Consider the following 21,108-nt stretch of genomic DNA (forward strand, 5'->3'; position numbering starts at 1 on the left):
AAACCGAAAACTACATGTGATATCACAATAGAAAATGCAAAGGGAAAGACTTTAAACTTTCACTTATGAAGATTAATTTAAATAAAATTCCACTGGGTAGTCACCTCTTTTCAAAAGAATTAGAGTTGAATGTTATTTGAAAAATATTTAAAAATATTATAGTAGCCATTAATTTGAACTGTATAATAATAAAAACCTTGTTCAATTAAAATAATAGCCAAAAAAAAAGGCTCACCATAAAATAAGTACTTACAAATCAAACACCAAGTAATGGAAGCCCTCTTCCGATATGCTGTCATGAAGTCTCACTAAAAAAAAGACAAAAAGGAAAAAGAGAAAGTTTGCATTATATTATGCCAAGGACCAAGATTAATCCAGTCTCCTCATGGGCATCTTTGTTCTATCTAGAAATATTAACATCACTTTTTATTTTAGCCTCTGATAAGCCCATATCCTCTGTGTGGCTTGAGTTCAGATTCAAGGTTTAAATTTTAGTTCTGATAATTGTTAACTCTGAGAGCTTAAGAAAATTATTCAACTTATAATTGGATTAGAACCTATACTTCTTAAAATGGTTGTGATGAAATGATACCATAAAAGAACACACATATTGCCAGATAAATACAATATAAATGTTAATGATTGTTATTACACATATTCAAAATTACCAAGTTCTAGCACTTCTCCCACTTCCTTGCCATTCCCTGGTCCAAGTGTCTGCCAAGTCATGCCTTGATCATTATAGAAGGGATAGCAAGTCAGATCACTGTAAGTCTAATAACTGGTCTCCCTCTCCCTACTTCCCATTTGTCCTGAAATTTCTACATAGTACTTCCTAGCCAACCTGTCAGAACACAGTTATTATATTGCTTCTCTACGCAAATCATCAAAATTCATTCCAAGTCACTAGCTAAAAAGGGTGTACAGTTAGAACTTCACTGATGAAATAATCTACTGGTTCCTAAAGTGCATATAAATTTTCCAATGAACTAGACTCTTGTGCGCTGATAACTCTAGCTGAAACCAATATATCATTCTTTTGCATTTAAAACACTAATAATTTAAGCTATTATGTGTACTCAAAAGAACACTTAGGTTATAACACAAAATTAGAGTCATCTAGACAGGAAGTCTATAGTGCCCAGTAAATTCCCAAGCTCATACGCTTAGTACAATTTCAATTCTTTATAATCCAGTTCCATCTCCTTTGGATCTCATTGATGGCCTATTATAAAGTCTTTTCTGATATCCTCTCCAGAAATTTCTCAAAGGTACACAAAGAGACTTTTGCTTCACTCCACACTGTAGCTAATTCTTTGTAAAATGTAGGTTTTTACAATCATCAACTTGAGAGGAGTCATCAACAGGGAATGTGGCCCATGCAGTTCAGTCTCAAACCTAGACTCTATCACACTTTCGTGCCATGAAATGTGAACTCACTCCACTTTCCTCTTCCTTATCTTGTTAGTTTGTCATAGAATCACCCTTGAATTCATGTATGCAGCATATTTTATCTGTATTAACTAAAGCAAACACGTTTTCCTTCTTCAGTATACAGAATTTCCTTCTCATCAATACTACTAAAAGAGAACCATATTTTATGAATCATGGCCCCACACAGTAGATAAAGTCATTTTTGAATGTTTACTATACCAGGTTTTTCACCAAGCTCAATAAACCTATATATGCCTGAAATAAAATGATTGGCATACAAGAATTTCTCTTATAATTTGAATTTCGTGCATTCTCCAATTTGCTCATATCATAGATGCCTACTACCTTTGCTGAAAATCACACTACTGAAGAAAATAAAAGCCCTGATGTGATAATATATGTTGGACTCATGATTAGTTAGCATTGTAAAGAAAGCCATGTCATGGCTAATAACTCCTTAGCTTTTTTTGAATGACACAGATTCAGAGATGCCAAAGAGAGTTGATGGTTGAATGAATTCAAATCATGATATGACTACTTAAAGAACTCACACAATTATTCTAGAAAATCAGGCAAGTTTCCACGTAGTCCACGTTAAGATGAAAAGTAAAATTCACATGTATACAAAAGGAAATCTCCCCTAATTTATTCCACTGTCTCAAAGAAAAAAAATATTTTCCAGTGTAAGTAAAGGTGTTCAGATAAGAAAGTTGTTTTGTTTGTTTGTTCAATACTGGGGATTATACTCAGGGGTGCTTTACCACTGGATTACATCCCTAGCCCTTTTATTTTATTTATTTTGAGACAAGGTCTCGCTAAAGGTTGAAAAATATGGGACTGAAACAGGCCTCAAATTTGCAATCCTCCAGCTCTCAGCTCTCCAGAACACTGGTCTTATAGGCATGTGTCAACACGCTTCAGCAGAACAGAAAGTTGTAGAGATGATGTGAGCAGGATATTTCAGATGCAATTTGAAGCAGTACTAATGTGTGTCTATATCAGAAATAAAATTATCTTAGTTTAACTTCCCACTAGCTTAATAATACTTATTAATGATAAGCATTTAGAAATGAATTGGTGTTTAATCAAGTCATGAGTTGTTCAAAGATACAATCCTGATGATCAAACATATGATACAAAAGCAACTAGGCGCCATAAGGTACACATATGGATGCACTCATGTGATAATGGTTTAAAACAACCATGTGTTTGAGTTCACTCCTTTTGTATCACACCATTCCAAAATAATCTGATATGTCTAACCAGACATTAGAGCATGTGAGATTAATAATGAATAAATTATAGTACCGATATAGAAAAATCAGCCTCATGCTTACTTGGAATTTATATACATATTTGCCTTTTTTCCTTTATTTAATTATTTTTTTTCCCAGTACAAAAGATTGAACCCAGTGGAACTTTACCCTGAACTACTACCAGCTGAGACTGGCTTTGAGCTTGTGATCCACCTGCCTAAGTCTCCCAAGATGTTGGGATTACAGCGCACCACCACACCCACCTACAACTTCCTTTATTCCTTCCTTTCTTATTACCCTCCCTACTTTTTTCAAACTTTTTTTATTTTTAACATAGGAAATTGGCAAAACAGAATTACATGGGATCATCACAAATTTTCACATTATTAACCGAACTATGTGATATCATCTTCACAGAGATATTCTACAAGTTTACAGTTACCCTGAGGATGGGTTGGTTTCCTTGTATAATTTTTAACTCTTCCACTCTATTGTCAGAGTTGATGAACTCTCTATACTCTCTGCAACACAGTTTCACACAGTCACTGACATCTGTTTCTCACCAAGCCTTTGCTGTCAGTAAGAAGATCCTTCATCTTCCAACCTTTTTTTCATTTTAACAGTTTCTCAAAGGGTGTAAAATGTATTTACTTTTCTACAATGTTACATTAATTATTCCCTATAAATAACTGTCAATTTATTTTCACACCAAATGAACTATGGGGCTGACATTCTGCCATTCTGTTCATCACAGCTGTTAGCCCAAGCCTGCTTGTGTGGCCAGCCCTGAGAGCTCTAGAGCAGCTCCTGTTGGAGGCAGATTGCACCATGTTCTTGCTATGACTGCTCTCTGCTCTTCCATAAGCTGCACATATGGGCGCACACAATTAGCCTAATTACAGTCGTCCCTACGATGTTTTTTGGAGAGGAGTTTTAAAGAAGATAATGAGAAATGCATTTGAGAAAATAAGCTAAAAGTATCTTGGCAGTCATTCTTTTGAGAAGTTTGCTCAAAGGTAAAACTGAGTTTAAGAATAAATGAGTTTTCAACTGGGTGTAGTAGTACACGCCTATAATCTCAGTGACTCAGGATATGTTGAGGCAGAAGGATCGAAAGTTTGAGGCCAGCTTCAGCAACTTAGTGAGACTCTAAGTCAAAATAAAAAAAAATAAAAGGGCTGGGGATGTGGCTCAATGGTTAAGTTTCCTGGGTTCAATCCCCGGTACCAAAACAGAAGCAGCATTAAAATTTTAAATTTTAGAACTTTAACTATAGAACATAGAAAGGAAGAAAAAAATGCCCATTAGGTTAAAATATTTCTAAAAGTCAGCTGACCCATGGCCTAATTCTCTTGCTTTCCTCTCCTGCATGTTATCAATTTGTTGGTTGGTACTGAAATTATCATAGGATCACTGCTTTGTATTCCTGTCCTATGTTCTTGTATGATTTTACTACAATTTTAGTTAAGTATTAGCTCCACAAAAAAGGGAACAGAAAGGAACATGGCTCTTGCAGGATCTTAGAAAAGAAAGTTTTACTTAGATATGATAAAAGCTTCCTCTTTATTTTAATATTTAATTTCATTTAAGGTGTTAAAAGATATAATACAATATACAATTATAGTGCTTATTGTGTCAGGCAGGCACAATGCAAATAATTTTTGCAAGAGTTATTTTATGCAGTATATACAAGGACCATGAGGATATTTTCCACTGGTTTTTATAAATGAATGAACACAGACTTGGAGACATTAGAGAAACTTCCAGGTTAACAACTAGCAGTTGGCCAGACTAGGACCAAAATCTACAGCTGCTTGATTCTACAGATTTGTGCTTACTCAACATATGACTGCCCTAAAATATATACATCATCAAATTACTCCCCAAATACCTTCTGGCATATGAACTGGTTTGTCAAGGTAAGTAACATGGAAAGCACAAGAAAAGAGAGAAAATAGTATTGTGACTACAGCAAGAAAAGCAATGCCCAGAAAAAACTATTTTCACAAAATGGGAAATCCATTCTGAGTGTCCATTTAAAATGTGATGTTATAATTTTGAGGACATAGAGACAAGGTCAAAAGTAGAGTCAGGAATAGTCACATTTGCCTTTCTATATACTTCCTAAATCCCTCAAAATTTTTAATTTTCCACTTCATATTAGGAGTATGAGAATTCCCAAAAACTCAGCTATTTTTTTTCTGATAGGGCATTTAATATACTAAAAATCTTAATATGTCAAAGAATCTTGAAAACTTACACAACATATAAAATATCATACATTTTAAATAAATTATTTTCATTTCCAAAAATTAACATTGCTTTATCATAGATATTATGATAGCATGAGAAAAGAAGTGTGTGTGTATGTGCGTGTAAGGAGAGGGGGGTGTGAGAATGAAACAGTGTTTGATAGGAAGTTGAAATGTGTGAGCCAAAGAGAAGAGGGAAAAGAGTAGGATAATTAAACTCTAAAAGATGCCAAAACTGCTTATTAGGCACATCTTATACATTTGTTTGTCTGTCTGTTTGGTTTTTGGTACCAGGGATTGAACTCAGGGGCACATCTCCATCCCTGTTTTGTATTTTATTTAGAGACAGGGTCTCACTGAGTTGCTTAACACCTCGGCTTTGCTGAGACTGGCTTTGAATTCGCAATCCTCCTGTCTCAGCCTCCCAAGCAGTTGAGATTACAGGCGTGTGCCACCGCACTGGGAACATCTTATCCATTTTTATGACACATATTAAGAACAATTTTGTCAAAAAAGAAATAAACAAGGGCAGGTGGCATAGCTCTGTGGTAGAGTTCAATCTCTAGCACTCCTTTAAAAAGAAGGAGAACGAGAATGAGAAGGAGGAGGAGGAGAAAAGAAGTTGTTAATATATCCTTTTATAGGGATTTATTATTTTATTATTTTTCAAAAGGCTGAAAGGATACAAAGTCACATGTTTCAGTAGCACTTCTCTACTCTTCCGTGGTACAGGCATAAAACCAACACACAGATCAGTGCAATAGAATCAAGGTCCCATAAGTAAACCTAGGCCCTCTCCAGCCATCAGACTCTCAACAAAGATACCAAAAATATGTATTGGAAAAAAGACAGCCTCTTCCATAAATAGTACTAGAATGACTGGCTATCCATATGTAAAAAACTGAAAATAGATCCTATCTCTCACCCTGTATAAAAAATCAACTCAAAGTGTATCAAAGACCTTAATGTAAGACCAAAAACTTTGAAAGTACTAGAGGAAAACAAAGAAGAAATACTTTAAAATACAAGCATAGGCAAACCATTTCCTGAATCAAATCCAATAGTTCAGAAAATAAAAGAGAGAATTAATGAATGAGATCACATCAAATTAAACAGTTTCTGCACAGGGGCTGGAGTTGAGGTTCAGTGGTAGAGCGTTTACCTAGCACGTATGAGGCACTGGGTTCAATTCTCAGCACCACATAAAACAAATAAATAAAATAAAATTTTATATATATATATATATATATATATATATATATGTCAAAGGGGGAAGTACAAATTGCCAATGTACAAATGAATAGATGAAAAAGTGCTTAAAATCTTTACAACAAAGATTTGTAAAGAAAACATAGTATATATACATGTTGGAGAATTACTCAGCCATAAATAAGAATGAAATCGTGATTTTTAGGAAAATAGACGGTAATGATGGTAATACATATACAGCTTCTGCACAGCAAAAGAAACAATTAACAGAGTGACGAAACAATATACAGAATGGGAGAAAATCCTTGCCAGCTATTAACCTGATAGGCTTAATATCCAGAATGTATAAAGAACTCAAAAAAATTAACAACAAAAGAACAAGTATTCCAATCAATAAATGGGCAAAAGATATGAACTTACACTTGTCAAAGGGGGAAGTACAAATTGCCGATGAATAGATGAAAAAGTGCTTAAAATCTTTACAACAATCAGGTAAATTCAAATCAAAATTTATTCCAGCTTGTATTAAAAAACAACAAGTGCTGTTGAGTCTATGGGGGAAAAAGAACCCTTATACACTGCTAGTGGGAATGTAAATTAGTACAGCCACTTTGGAAAACAGTATGAAGGTTCCTCAAAAATCTAAAAATAGAAGTAATGATAATAGTCCTGATTTGATTACATATAATCAAAGAAAATAAAATCAGCATATAATAGATATTCGCATGTTTATTCAGGTACTAGTCACAGCAGCTAAGTCATGGAATCAGCCTAGATGCCCATTAACAGATTAATAGATAAAGAAAACATAGTATATATACATGTTGGAGAATTATTCTGCCATAAAGAAGAATGAAATCATGTGATTTTCAGGAAAATAGACGGTAATGATGGTAAGCAAAATAAATCAGATACAGAAAGACAATTATTACATGTATTATACATCATATCTGAAAATAAACAAATAAATGAATAAAATAAATAAATAAAATGACCTGAAGTCAGAAGAGAGGGACTATTAGGAAAGGGGAAGGGTTTCAGGGAGAAAGAGAAACAAGGGTAGAAGAGAGGGGGATACAATCAATGCAGAATATATTCATATATGGAAATGTCACAGGGAAGCCCGTTAATTTGTCCAATTAATATTCACTAGCAATTATAATTTTTAAAAAGGAGTTCATTAAAAACTAAAGAAGTTCAGGTTAGATTACTGAAAGACAAGAGGCCACATGGAGAGAGACCTTAGAGGATGAGATGTCGTACTGATACTGATTTTCCATCACTAGCAGAGTTCACAACAGACTCCAAGAGCAGGAGAGACCTGAGTAGAAAAGCCATCTGATTGAACTCCCTAGAATTGCTGCAAATAATACACCAATGTTGACTGAAGTCACTGAGTGGGAGGGTGGAAATTGTTAGGCAACTATTGATAAACAACAAAGACTTATTCTGAAATATGAACTCATCACGCTGCCCTCAAATAATTCTTTCCATATCATGATCAGTTTTCAGCAGAAAAAAAAGAACGCGTTTGGCTTAGAAAGTATGAAAGAATTAGTATAATTCTCCAAAACTAAACGTGGTGGGGCAGTGCTGTCAATGTTATCATAATGCTAATAAATTAATTCATAGAGAACAGATTGTATTGCATCCTCATAATCACTGTTTGTCAGCTCTGAGCAACAGTTCTGGTTATAAATGAGGCAGATTTTGCATTTTTAGCTATGTGCTGTGTTGTAAGGATAGAGGTAGTTGGACCTGGTTCACATACTGGGATATAAAACTGACAGCTTGTAAGTCAGATTCTTTTTATATTCCCATCAGTAGTTAATTATCATTCATAGCTAGAGCAGGCACTGGCCAAGTTAGGTCATGTAATACGCCAAGCCTTCCCCCAAATAGGAATGCCAACATTGAGTCCATTTGTAAATTTTTAAAAATTACGCAAGCTTTAAAATGTTTTAACAGTCAAATGGCAGCACTCTAGGGAAAAGCTCCAGTTCAACCATTTACTACCAGGTCTTCTGGGACAAAGCTAGAGAGAAAACTTCAAACAGATAACACAGAAGCATTGAAGACCAAATTCAGAATCCTAATACTTGTAGAATACTGAAGTCAAATTTGCATATGAGCTTTGTTTTCCTTAAGCTCTACTTCCTATAGCACAAGACAGTAACTAAAATAATGCCATTTATTTTTGTCATTCCAATAAAAAATATATTAATTTAAGTATATTTGAAAAAGATATGCAATTTGTTTCTTTGAAATATAAATCCATGTATATTGTTCATTTTATTTTATATTGAGAAAAAATATAGACATAGGTATAGATATATAGATATTATTTTGTTGTTATTGTTAAAGTCAGTAGTCCCGTATAGCATTTATACTCTGATTTCCTTTACTTTTTTTTAACATGACACTTTTAGAATTGGGGCATGTATAATGTGGAAGTTTGACTTAGCTGGCTAAGGAAAACAAACTGTTCAGGCACAGAGCCAGTCTGTTCTAATTTTAGATATTTGAACACATTTCTAAAGCTACATAAAAGGTACATATTTTTGACAGACTATTTAGCAATATGCCCCATTAATAAGAGCCAAATAAACTCATTACCTAGAAACTGAAAATTTACTTTAACAAAATTTCAAATATATCCCCTATAGGGATAAGAAAATCTACTTTTTAAACTTAATGTTACCTAACATTATATTTAAAAGCAATTCACGAGCGGCAGGGTGCCGGAGCGGGGAACAGCGATACGGATCCGGGGGGGCTCCCGCCTGTGGTACATCGGAGCCCTTAGCGCTGAGTTCCGGCTTTGAAACAGAGGAGAGAAGAGGCCCAGTTTGGCTCCAGACACCGGTCGGACCACAGTGGAGAACAGCAGCCGCCATTTCGGAGAGATGATGTAATCATCCCCGTGTTCTACTGATCTCAGCCCATTCAACTACGAACAGGTGATAACAGGCTGGTATTTGCCTGCTTCTAGCAGACAGATTTTCTGCTCAGGCTCGGGGCGGGGGTTCTCTTGGAGAATACTCCTAGAGGCTCGTGCCTGGCAAGGCGTGCGCCGGGCACTGAGCAGCTGGATTCGGGTTCCCGGGGCTAACCTGGCCCAGGTCTGAGGAAACTGCGGAGACTGCCGGCGGAGGCCAGCTCCAAGGGGAGCGTGCGCTGAGCTTGGGGCGACTGGGTTCTGACTCCCGGAACAGTTTTGGCCTGGGGCTGGGAAACCCGTGGCCTCGCTCCCTGGAGCCAGCTCCCAGCAGAGAGTGTATCAGATCGGAGAGGCGGGGTTCCGGCTACCTAAGCTGCTTTGGCCCAAGGCTAGGGAACCGGTGGTGACTGCTTCTCAATCAGGGTCCGGCGGGGTGTTGTAGGGACAGAGTGGATCTTCCTCCTGCGCCCAGAGCAGTCCAAGTGACCCGCCGGCGTGGTGCCATGACACCCCAAACGCAGCTGGGGCTGAAGAGAGCAGCCGCCCACACATAGAAGAGGACCAGCGATTCCGCGGCGCAGCAGCCAAGTAACCTCATTTGGAGTAGGGGCTGTGCGGAGCTGCCATCCGAGCAAGCAGGGCAGGCAGACCTGCCGCCAACTGGCAAGACAGGCCAGGTAGCTTGCCAGCGGGGTGGACACGTAACACCGAGGCAGTCGCATCACACTGGTTGGAGTGGGGGTGGAGCAGGGTCGCCGCCCGGGTCCGGAGGGGGCTCAGCGACCCGTTGGAGAGGTAGTTAGGTACCCCCATTGGGAGTGGGGGCTGTGCAGAACTGCGACCCACCGGCCTAGAGGTCTGCCAGCGCGGTAGACTCGTCACACCAATTGGAGCGGGGGGCCCAGCTGAGCCGCCACCCACATCCAGATCAGGACCAACGATCCCAGGGCGTGGTAGTTAAGTTACCACAATTGGAGTGGGGGCAGAGCAAAGCCACCACCCGTGCCCGCAGCGGGGGCAGACCTGCGACCGATCAGCGGGGTAGACAGACCACCATAATTAGAGGAGGAGCACAGCCAATACCCGCCCTGCAAGGGAGACTTCCCAACTATACAAGAGCAACATAAATAAATAGGGGGTAAATTTCAAAAACACAACAGTGGCACCAAGCAGAAAGAAACGTCAGCAGTATGAAAAGACAAGGAAAGAAAGGACCACAAGCAATGCAGGTCAACTCAACTTTAGAAGAGGTAATAGCTGCAACAGATGGAATGTCAGATAAAGACATCAGGATTTATATGCTTCAGATGATCTGGAGTCTCAAGGAAGACATGAGACAGCAAAATCAGACAATGAAAGATCACATTGACAAACAAATCCAGGAAGTAAAAGATCAATTTCACAGGGAGATAGAGGTAATAAAAAACAAACAAATAGAAATTCTAGAAATGCAGGAAGCTATAAACCAACTTAAAAACTCAATTGAGAATACTACCAGCAGAGTAGATCACTTAGAAGAGAGAACATCAGACAATGAAGACAAAGTATTTCAACTGGAAAAGAACATAGACAGCTCAGCAAGTCTGCTAAGAAACCATGAGCAGAACATCCAAGAATTATGGGATAATATCAAAAGACCAAATTTAAGAGTCATTGGGATACAGGAAGGCACAGAGCTCCAAACCAAAGGAATAAAAAGTCTTTTCAGTGAAATAATACGAGAAAACTTCCCAGACTTGAAGAATGAGACAGAATCCCAAATCCTAGAAGCCTACAGGACGCCGAATGTGCAAAATCTTAAGAGATCCACACCTAGACACATTATAATGAAAATGTCCAACATACAGAATAAGGAGAGAATTTTAAAAGCTGCAAGAGAAAGAAAGCAGATTACATTTAGGGGTAAACCAATCAGGATAACAGCTGATCTCTCAACACAGACTCTGAAAGCTAGAAGATCCTGGAATAACATATTTCAAACACTGAAAGAAAATGGGTTCCAACCAAGAATCGTGTATCCAGCGAAATTAAGCTTCAGATTAGAAGATGAAATTAAAACCTTCCACGATAAACAAAAGTTAAAAGAATTCGCAGCTAGAAAACCATCTCTTCAAAAAGTCCTTGGCAAAACATTACAGGAAGAGGAAATGGAAAATAACTTTGAAAACCAACAATGGGAGGTAGGACAGTAAAGGGGGGAAAGTAGTCAAAGAGGATAACAAATCAGGTTTAGTAACATCAATAAACAAATATGGATAGAAGAACAAACCATATCTCAATAATAACCCTAAATGTTAATGGCTTAAACTCACCAATTAAGAGACACAGGCTAGTAGAATGGATCAAAAAACAAGACCCAACAATATGCTGTCTACAGGAGACGCATTTGATAGGAAAAGATATACATAGACTGAAGGTGAAAGGTTGGGAAAAATCATATCACTCATATGGACCGCGGAAACAAGCAGGAGTGTCCATACTCATATCTAATAAAATAGATTTCAAGCCAAAGCTAATCAAAAGGGATATAGAAGGACACTTCATACTGCTCAAGGGAACCATACACCAACAAGACATAACAATCATAAATATATATGCCCCAAATAATGGTGCAGCTGTGTTCATCAAGCAAACTCTTCTCAAGTTCAAGAGTCTAATAGACCAACATACAATAATCATGGGAGACTTCAACACACCTCTCTCACCACTGGACAGATCTTCCAAACAAAAGTTAAATAAGGAAACTATAGAACTCAATAACACAATTAACAACCTAGACTTAATTGACATATATAGACTATACCACCCAACATCAAGTAGCTACACTTTTTTCTCAGCAGCACATGGAACCTTCTCAAAAATAGACCATACACTATGTCACAGGGCAACTCTTAGACAATACAAAGGGGTAGAGATAATACCATGCATCTTATCTGATCATAATGGAATGAAACTGAAAATCAATGATAAAAGAAGAAAGGAAAAATCAAGCATCACCTGGAGAATGAACAATAGGTTGCTGAGTGATCAATGGGTTTTAGAAGACATCAAGGAGGAAATTAAAAAATTCCTAGAGCTAAATGAAAACACAGACACAACATATCGGAATCTATGGGACACATTGAAAGCAGTTCTAAGAGGAAAATTCATTGCTTGGAGTTCATTCCTCAAAAAAAGAAAAAACCAACAAATAAATGATCTCATACTTCATCTCAAAATCCTAGAAAAAGAAGAGCAAAACAACAGCAAAAGAAGTAGAAGGCAAGAAATAATTAAAATCAGAGCTGAAATTAATGAAATTGAAACAAAAGAAACAATTGAAAAAATTGACAAAACTAAAAGCTGGTTCTTTGAAAAAATAAATAAAATTGACAGACCCTTAGCCATGCTAACGAAGAGAAGAAGAGAGAGAACCCAAATTACTAGCATACGGGATGAAAAAGGCAATATCACAACAGACACTTCAGAAATACAGAAGATAATCAGAAATTACTTTGAATCCTTATACTCCAATAAAATAGAAGATACTGAAGGCATAGATAAATTCCTTGAGTCCTATGATCTGCCCAGATTAAGCCAGGAGGATATAGACAACCTAAACAGACCAATAACAATAGAGGAAATAGAAGAAACCATCAAAAGACTACCAACTAAGAAAAGCCCAGGACCGGATGGGTATACAGCAGAGTTTTACAAAACCTTTAAAGAGGAACTAACACCAATACTTTTCAAGCTATTTCAGGAAATAGAAAAAGAGGGAGAACTTCCAAATTCATTCTACGAGGCCAACATCACCCTGATTCCGAAACCAGACAAAGACACTTCAAAGAAGGAAAACTACAGACCAATATCTCTAATGAACCTTGACGCAAAAATCCTCAATAAAATTCTGGCGAATCGGATTCAAATACATATCAAAAAAATTATACATCATGATCAAGTAGGATTCATCCCTGGGATGCAAGGCTGGTTTAATATACGGAAATCAATAAATGTTATTCACCACATCAATAGACTTAAAAATAAGAACCATATGATCATCTCAATAGATGCAGAAAAAGCATTCGACAAAGTACAGCATCCCTTTATGTTCAAAACGCTAGAAAAATTAGGGATAACAGGATCATACCTCAACATTGTAAAAGCAATCTATGATAAGCCACAGGCCAGCATCATTCTGAATGGAGAAAAATTGAAGGCATTCCCTCTAAGATCTGGTACAAGACAGGGATGCCCTCTCTCACCACTTCTGTTCAACATAGTCCTCGAAACACTGGCCAGAGCAATCAGGCAGACGAAAGAAATTAAAGGCATAAAAATAGGAAAAGAAGAACTTAAATTATCACTATTTGCAGATGATATGATTCTATACCTAGCAGACCCAAAAGGGTCTACAAAGAAGCTATTAGAGCTAATAAATGAATTCAGCAAAGTGGCAGGATATAAGATCAACACGCATAAATCAAAGGCATTCCTGTATATCAGCGACAAATCCTCTGAAACGGAAATGAGGACAACCACTCCATTCACAATATCCCCCCAAAAAATAAAATACTTGGGAATCAACCTAACAAAAGAGGTGAAAGATTTATACAATGAAAATTACAGAACCCTAAAGAAAGACATAGAAGAAGACCTTAGAAGATGGAAAAATATACCCTGCTCATGGATAGGCAGAACTAACATCATCAAAATGGCGATATTACCAAAAGTTCTCTATAAGTTCAATGCAATGCCAATCAAAATCCCAACAGCATATCTTGTAGAAATAGATAAAAGAATCATGAAATTCATGTGGAATAATAAAAGACCCAGAATAGCAAAAACAATACTAAGCAGGAAGTGTGAATCAGGCGGTATAGCGATACCAGACTTCAAACTATACTACAGAGCAATAGTAACAAAAACAGCATGGTACTGGTACCAAAACAGGCGGGTGGACCAATGGTACAGAATAGAGGACACAGTAACCAATCCACAAAACTACAACTATCTTATATTTGATAAAGGGGCTAAAAGCATGCAATGGAGGAAGGATAGCATCTTCAACAAATGGTGCTGGGAAAACTGGAAATCCATTTGCACCAAAATGAATCTGAATCCCTATCTCTCGCCGTGCACAAAAGTTAACTCAAAATGGATCAAGGAGCTTGATATTAAATCAGAGACACGGCATCTGATAGAAGAAAAAGTTGGTTATGATCTACACGCTGTGGGATCGGGCTCCAAATTCCTCAATAGGACACCCATAGCGCTAGAGTTAACAAATAGAATCAACAAATGGGACTTACTCAAACTAAAAAGTTTTTTCTCAGCAAAAGAAACAATAAGAGAGATAAACAGGGAGCCTACATCCTGGGAACAAATCTTTACTCCACACACTTCAGATAGAGCCCTAATAACCAGAATATACAAAGAACTCAAAAAATTAGACAATAAGATAACAAATAACCCAATCAATAAATGGGCCAAGGACCTGAACAGACACTTCTCAGAGGAGGACATACAATCAATCAACAAGTACATGAAAAAATGCTCACCATCGCTAGCAGTCAGAGAAATGCAAATCAAAACTACCCTAAGATACCATCTCACTCCAGTAAGTCTGGCAGCCATTAGGAAGTCAAACAACAATAAGTGCTGGAGAGGATGCGGGGAAAAGGGCACTCTTGTTCATTGCTGGTGGGACTGCAAATTGGTGCAGCCAATTTGGAAAGCAGTATGGAGATTTCTCGGAAAGCTGGGAATGGAACCACCATTTGACCCAGCTATTCCCCTTCTCGGTCTATTCCCTAAAGCCCTAACAAGAGCATGCTACAGGGACACTGCAACACCGATGTTCATAGCAGCTCAATTCACGATAGCAAGACTGTGGAACCAGCCTAGATGCCCTTCAATAGATGAATGGATAAAAAAAATGTGGCATTTATATACAATGGAGTATTATTCTGCATTAAAAAATGACAAAATCATAGAATTTGGAGGGAAATGGATGGCATTAGAGCAGATTATGCTAAGTGAAGCTAGTCAATCTTTAAAAAACAAATACCAAATGACTCCTTTGATATAAGGGGAGTTAACAAGGACAGGGTAGAGACGAAGAGCTTGAGAAGAATATTTACATTAAACAGGGATGAGAGGTGGGAGGGAAAGGGAGTGAGAAGGGAAAGTGCATGGAAATGGAAGGCGATCCTCAGGGTTATACAAAATGTCATATAAGAGGAAAGGAGGGGTAAGACAAGATAATACAAATGGAAGAAATGATTTACAGTAAAAGGGGTAGAGAGAGAAAAGGGGAGGGGGGGAGGGGAGGGAAGGGGAGGGGAGGGGGGATAGTAGAGAATAGGACAGACAGCAGAATACATCAGACACTAGAAAGGCAATATGTCAATCAATGGAAGGGTAACTGATGTGATACAGCAATTTGTATACGGGGTAAAAGGGGGAGTTCATAATCCACTTGAATCAAACCGTGTAATATGATGTATTAAGAACTATGTAATGTTATGAACAACCAATAAAAAAAAAAAATAAAAAAAAAAAAAATAAAAGCAATTCACTATTTATACTTAACATCAAGCAATGAAAATTAAGTTATTTTTGAAATAATCATTTCTAATTATTATGTAAAAACTTGATGAAGAACACCACCCATATTAATTTTAAAACTATTCTAAAAATACACACAGAAAAAATGTCATGGGATCGCAGATCAGTCTCGAAGGTCACAGCAAATCAACTCTATAGTTTTCCCACTCTATTCCGAATTCAAGATTCAAACCTAAGTTTACAGTAGTTTCTTATATCTGTAAGATCTATAGATCAGGTTAGCAACATTCAGAGCGGACTAAGAGAAACTGTAATGTTTTCTGGTAGGCCAGAGCTAGTTACAAAGCTGATTATTCAACAGGACTTCTGGATGGTCAAAATATCTTTGACTTGGGAGAATTTCAACCTAAGTAGAGGGTGGGACATGCAGAGATATGGTTATCAGCCACACTAATCACATGACAGAACAAACAACTGGAGAGAACAGTCGATTCTTTATTATGGAATAAAAATATCCTAACTAAATATAAAATCTCAGATGATAAAGAAATAGAAAATAAATAATCCATTTAAAACTTTTGTCTGATCATTTTAAATAAAAACATTTATACAAGAAGAAATTAAATTCTAGATAGTAATATATGAAATGTTCATTTTCTTTGAAAAATAATTTTAGATTATTTTGTTACATCTTTTAATTGCATGAGTCCATTTGACTTTTTTTTGTGTGTGTGGTGCTCGGGATTGAACCCAGGGCCTTATGCATGTGAGGCAAGCACTCAACCATCTGAGCTATATCCTCAGCCCTCCATTTGACTTTTAATTTGCTTTTTGGAAAAGCGATTTCATTCCTTGGAAAAGTTAGCACTCAATTCAAATGTTGTTTATTTAGAAAAATCTTCCCTTATATAGTTTTCATCAATATCATTTGTTTTATATATTTCTATTGGTGGTTCCAACTCTCTTCCTTTTTTCTTGTCTTAACTTTTTCTTATTAAATCTTCTAATATTTATAATAAGCCAATCATCACTCCTGGATATCATTAGCAGCAAAAATACTCAAAAAGAAGGACTTAAAAACAACATATTATAGGGACACAGCCACATCAATGTTTATAGCAGCACAATTCACAATAGATAAACTGTGGAACCAATCTAAATGCCCTTCAATAGATGAATGGATTAAAAAATGTGGCATATATACACAATGGAATATTACTCAGCAATAAAAGAGAATAAAATCATGGCATTTGCAGGTAAGTGGATGGAGTTAGAGAAATAATGCTAAGTGAAGTTAGCCAATCCCCCCAAAAAACAAATGCTGAATGTTTTCTCTGATATAAGGAGGCTGATTCATAGTGGGGTAGGGAGGGGGAGCATGGGAGGAATAGATAAACTCTAGATAGAGCAGAGGGGTAGGAAAGGAAGGGAGGGGGTATGGGGTTAGAAATGATGTTGGAATGCAATGGACATTATTATCCAAAGTAAAATGTATGAAGACACAAATTGGTGTGAATATACTTTGTATATAACCAGAGACATTAAAAATTGTGCTCTATGTGTAATAAGAATTGTAATGCATTCTGCTGTCATATATGAATAAAGAAAATTAATTTTAAAAATACTCAAAAAGAAGGAGACTGCTGACTTCATCTATCTTACCATACTTTCTGGACATAATCAGAAGTTTCAATGAGTATGAGAGAAATAAGGGAAACAGACAGTACTACAAAGAAATGTAAGGGTATTCCTGAAGTGGCAAATCTCTTGCTGATAAAGAGGTGTTACTTCAATGAAAAGTGAAACAAACTTTTAAGAGAAAAAGAAAAAAAATAGAATGTAATGATGTGTATTTCATATAAAAGGAAATTATTTTGTGAAACTTTGAGACACAAACACACAAAATTTGCACTCAGTCATGATATAATTTTTTTTTAAATTTTACTCCAAGTCATAGTAAAAACTAAGCACTGTATTAGAGGATGCTTTAAGGAGCTCCTATTTAGTCCTTATAACTTAAAGTTCCTGCCTTTTTATATTAGTGAATGATATGGCTAATAAGCAACACAGAAAAGAATGAGTACAGTTATTACCAATTCAAATTTGATATGATCTTCTAAGTGTGAGACTTTTCCCTATTCAACATTTCAACAAGTTAAAGTTTAAAACAGACCTTGTTTTATTTTGGAATTGTTTAAATGGATAATTAGAAAACTTAGAACATTTATCTTGCCAATTCTTTAAAACATTAACTGAGCAGATGAGTTGCTTTTCTGACCCAGCCCTTAGAGAACAGATTGAATGGAAAACTTATTAGATCATCCCTTCTTTGCAACCAACTACCATGTTATCTTAATACAACTGAATTTTCCCTAGAGATCCACCAGCCCAAATCCTCACATCTTTCAAACCCTTTTCTGAAAATTCATCTCGTGCAGAAGCATTTTTTTCCCAAACTAGATTTGCTCTATAAGCAGGAAAATGTGTTTAAAATTCTACTAAAATAATAAGAAATGAAATGTAAATCTGTAGATAGTAATCACATTATATTAAAAATTTTATTTTGTTATTATAGTAACAATTTTTTCACTAAATTTTTAAGCTGAAAGTATTTTAAAACATCAGTTTATTCCTCTGGATAATTTATGCAAATGAAGCACACAGGGAAAAAAATCCCTCTGTAATCCTAAGACTTACAATCAGAAAAAACATAAAAGTTACTCATGAATAGACACTACTGCAATAATAAACACTAGCGTTAAATACAGTCACATCCATCGGGTACCCGGTATTGCATTTTCGGTTGTAAGAATTAGTTCGGCCTAGGCTGATGATTTTTATTTTTAAAGTAAACAACAATTGTCCATTTATCATGAAATTAAGCAAGTTTTAATGAGTTCAGATATCACAAACATTGATTATCTCATAGTTGTATCTGATTATCTCACAGACATCTTGAACCAAGCAAGCCCAAAGAACTTGTCATCCTCCCCTGCCCCCAAATCTGTTCCACCTGTAGTCTTCTCTGTTTCCAGATGGTCAGGATAAAAGGCTCAGAGCAATTCTTGACTCTTTTCTGTAAGAGCAAAGTCCGAACTGAAAGCAAATTCTTCAAAATATGTATTAGAGGGAAAATACATATTTCATGAACACAATTGTGTATGTATATAATATGTACATAAATATACACACATATGTATAATCTAGCCATTTTTCACTCTTTCCACCATTACTAGCTTGCTCACTTTGCTCACTTTTCCTCTCTTCCCCTGTTGTCAGCCTGGTCTGTGGCATATTTCAGGCATCTCCTATATTATTTTAGTTTTTTTTTTTTAACCCAAAGCCCTCTCATTGTGTTTATGATAATATCCAGACAATCTTATTAAAACTTAAAATCTGATTATTGTCCTTCTGCTCAAAACCCTCCAATGACTGACTCTCCACTGCCTCTGAGTAAAAGCCAAAATTCCATTCTTGACCTAAAATATCCCTTCCTCCATTTTCTCCCTGGCCTCTCCTAATCACTGTTCTTTGCCTGACCCATTGTGCTCCCATTATGTTGGCTTTCTGACTCTATTTGGAATACTCCAGGTGAACACCTGCCTCAGTCTTTACACTTGCCATTTCTTCTCCCTGGAACTCTTTCTTCCCCAAATGTTCACATGCCTCCCAGTCTCATCTCCTTCAAGTCCCTACTCAGCTGTTCAGAGCACCAAATTTTATAAAGTTTTTTTGGAACACCGCCACATCCATTTGTATATGCATTATATATGACTGCTTTCAAGCTAGGGCTGCAGTGTTTGGCATTTGCAACAAAGACTTACGGCCAGAATACTTAATATACTTATGACTTTGCTTTTGCAGAAAAGTTTGTTGACCCTGGAGTAGAGAGACAGGCCTGCTGAGAGAAGAGGATTGTCAGAGGAATATGGTGTAATGAATAATCAATATGGCTAATTCCAACCATAAGGAGCAATGGCAGAGAGACAGAGAGAAGAAAAGTTAGTAGGCTTATTTGCTGTATAATTTAAAAAATGAGGGGATGTACCAAGAAAATGATAGAACACTGGTGCACTGAAGTTGTTATAATTTGAGAAAATGTGTTGCAGAGATGGGGTAGTAAAAGGATGGAAATAAAGGAAGTTTGAGGGAGGAGGTGATAAAAGTAGTTTTATAAAAGCAGTGAAGTACAAAAAAACATCTACCCACACCAGGCTCAGTGGAATGTACAGGAAAGAGTAAACAGCCAATGGTTTCCAGTATTACAGGTACAGCAGCACACACGAGGGAAAGCCAGACTGCACTCAGCACAAATAGAAGTAATGAACATTCCGAGACGCTATGGTTAGAACACGTCCTCCCCAAAAGCACATGTTGGAAACTCAATCCTCAATGAAACAGTGCTGGGAGGCCCGCGTAGGCCCGGTGAGAGGTGATTTAGGCCACAAGGGTGGGGTGAATGGATTTAGACCATTTTCACAGGAGTGGGTTCCTTATGACAGGTAGAATTCAACCTCTGCCTCTCTGCTCCATCACATGCCCCTTGTCTTTCTGCCACAGGATGTTGTGATAAGAAAGTCGTTATTAGATTCTGGCCCCTCCATATTAGGCTTCCCGGCCTCCAGAATCAAGAGCAAGTAGGTTTCTGACTATACAAATCACCCAGTCTCAGGTATTATATTCTAGCAGCACAAAATGGACTAAGCCGGAATCTCTTAAGACAGCAGAGAGCAGTTTGTAAGTATTATAATATCCGATTTATTATTTCATAATTACAAGGGAAAACCTAAAAGACGGCAAAAGTTGGCAATTTTTTCACCATCTAGGTTTTACCCAATGGTTATTCCAATTACTAAAGATTTGTTCATATTTTATAAGTTTTCACATTTATTTCTCTTTTGTGTAAGAGACATGTTTTAAGTAAATACATTAATTTTTAAAGACCAAATTTAAGGAATATGAGTTTCTGTCATTTCATTATTATAATATTCCAGAGAAGGTCTATACCTTATTAAAGGGCTATTGTGATTTTAAATCTTTATACATACGTCCTATGTTTATAGCATCTAAGTTACAGGACAATAATTACTCTGATTTTATTCATTCATACTATTAAGATTTTAATATCTTCATGCTCAATTTGACTGTTCATTTTAATTAAGTTTTTCTTCCTGATTTTTATTTGCCAAATAGGGAAACTAAAATAAAAAAAGGAATATAGAAGGTACATTTTAATTTGTTCTCAGTAAAAACAGCTATATGACATTAACTCTTTTTTGATAAAACTGATTTTTGCCAAAATACTCCTAAGCAAAATATTTGTCAAACTTTCTAAAAATCCTGATCAAAAACAAAACAAACCAAATAAACCATTAATAGTAAATATGTTTCAATGTTATAGGTAAATATTTTAGCTCTATAGCCTTGAATAGAGTCTTTATTTAGAGGTTCTTAGCCAATGGGATAA

At 36.6% G+C, this 21,108-nt stretch overlaps 1 protein-coding gene across 8 annotated transcripts in view; it reads right to left on the bottom strand.

Annotated features, from left to right (window-relative positions):
• Positions 1-21,108, bottom strand: part of Camk2d (calcium/calmodulin dependent protein kinase II delta) — a 301,476-nt gene that overhangs the window by 139,862 nt on the left and 140,506 nt on the right. For all 8 annotated transcript variants that reach the window (XM_077803188.1, XM_077803187.1, XM_077803186.1 and 5 more), the window contains exon 4: positions 254-308. In XM_077803188.1, coding sequence (XP_077659314.1) covers positions 254-308 — 55 coding nt within the window. The remainder of the gene's footprint in view (positions 1-253; positions 309-21,108) is intronic.

Source organism: Urocitellus parryii, chromosome 10, assembly GCF_045843805.1.
Source record: "Urocitellus parryii isolate mUroPar1 chromosome 10, mUroPar1.hap1, whole genome shotgun sequence".
Classification (NCBI taxonomy): domain Eukaryota; kingdom Metazoa; phylum Chordata; class Mammalia; order Rodentia; family Sciuridae; genus Urocitellus; species Urocitellus parryii.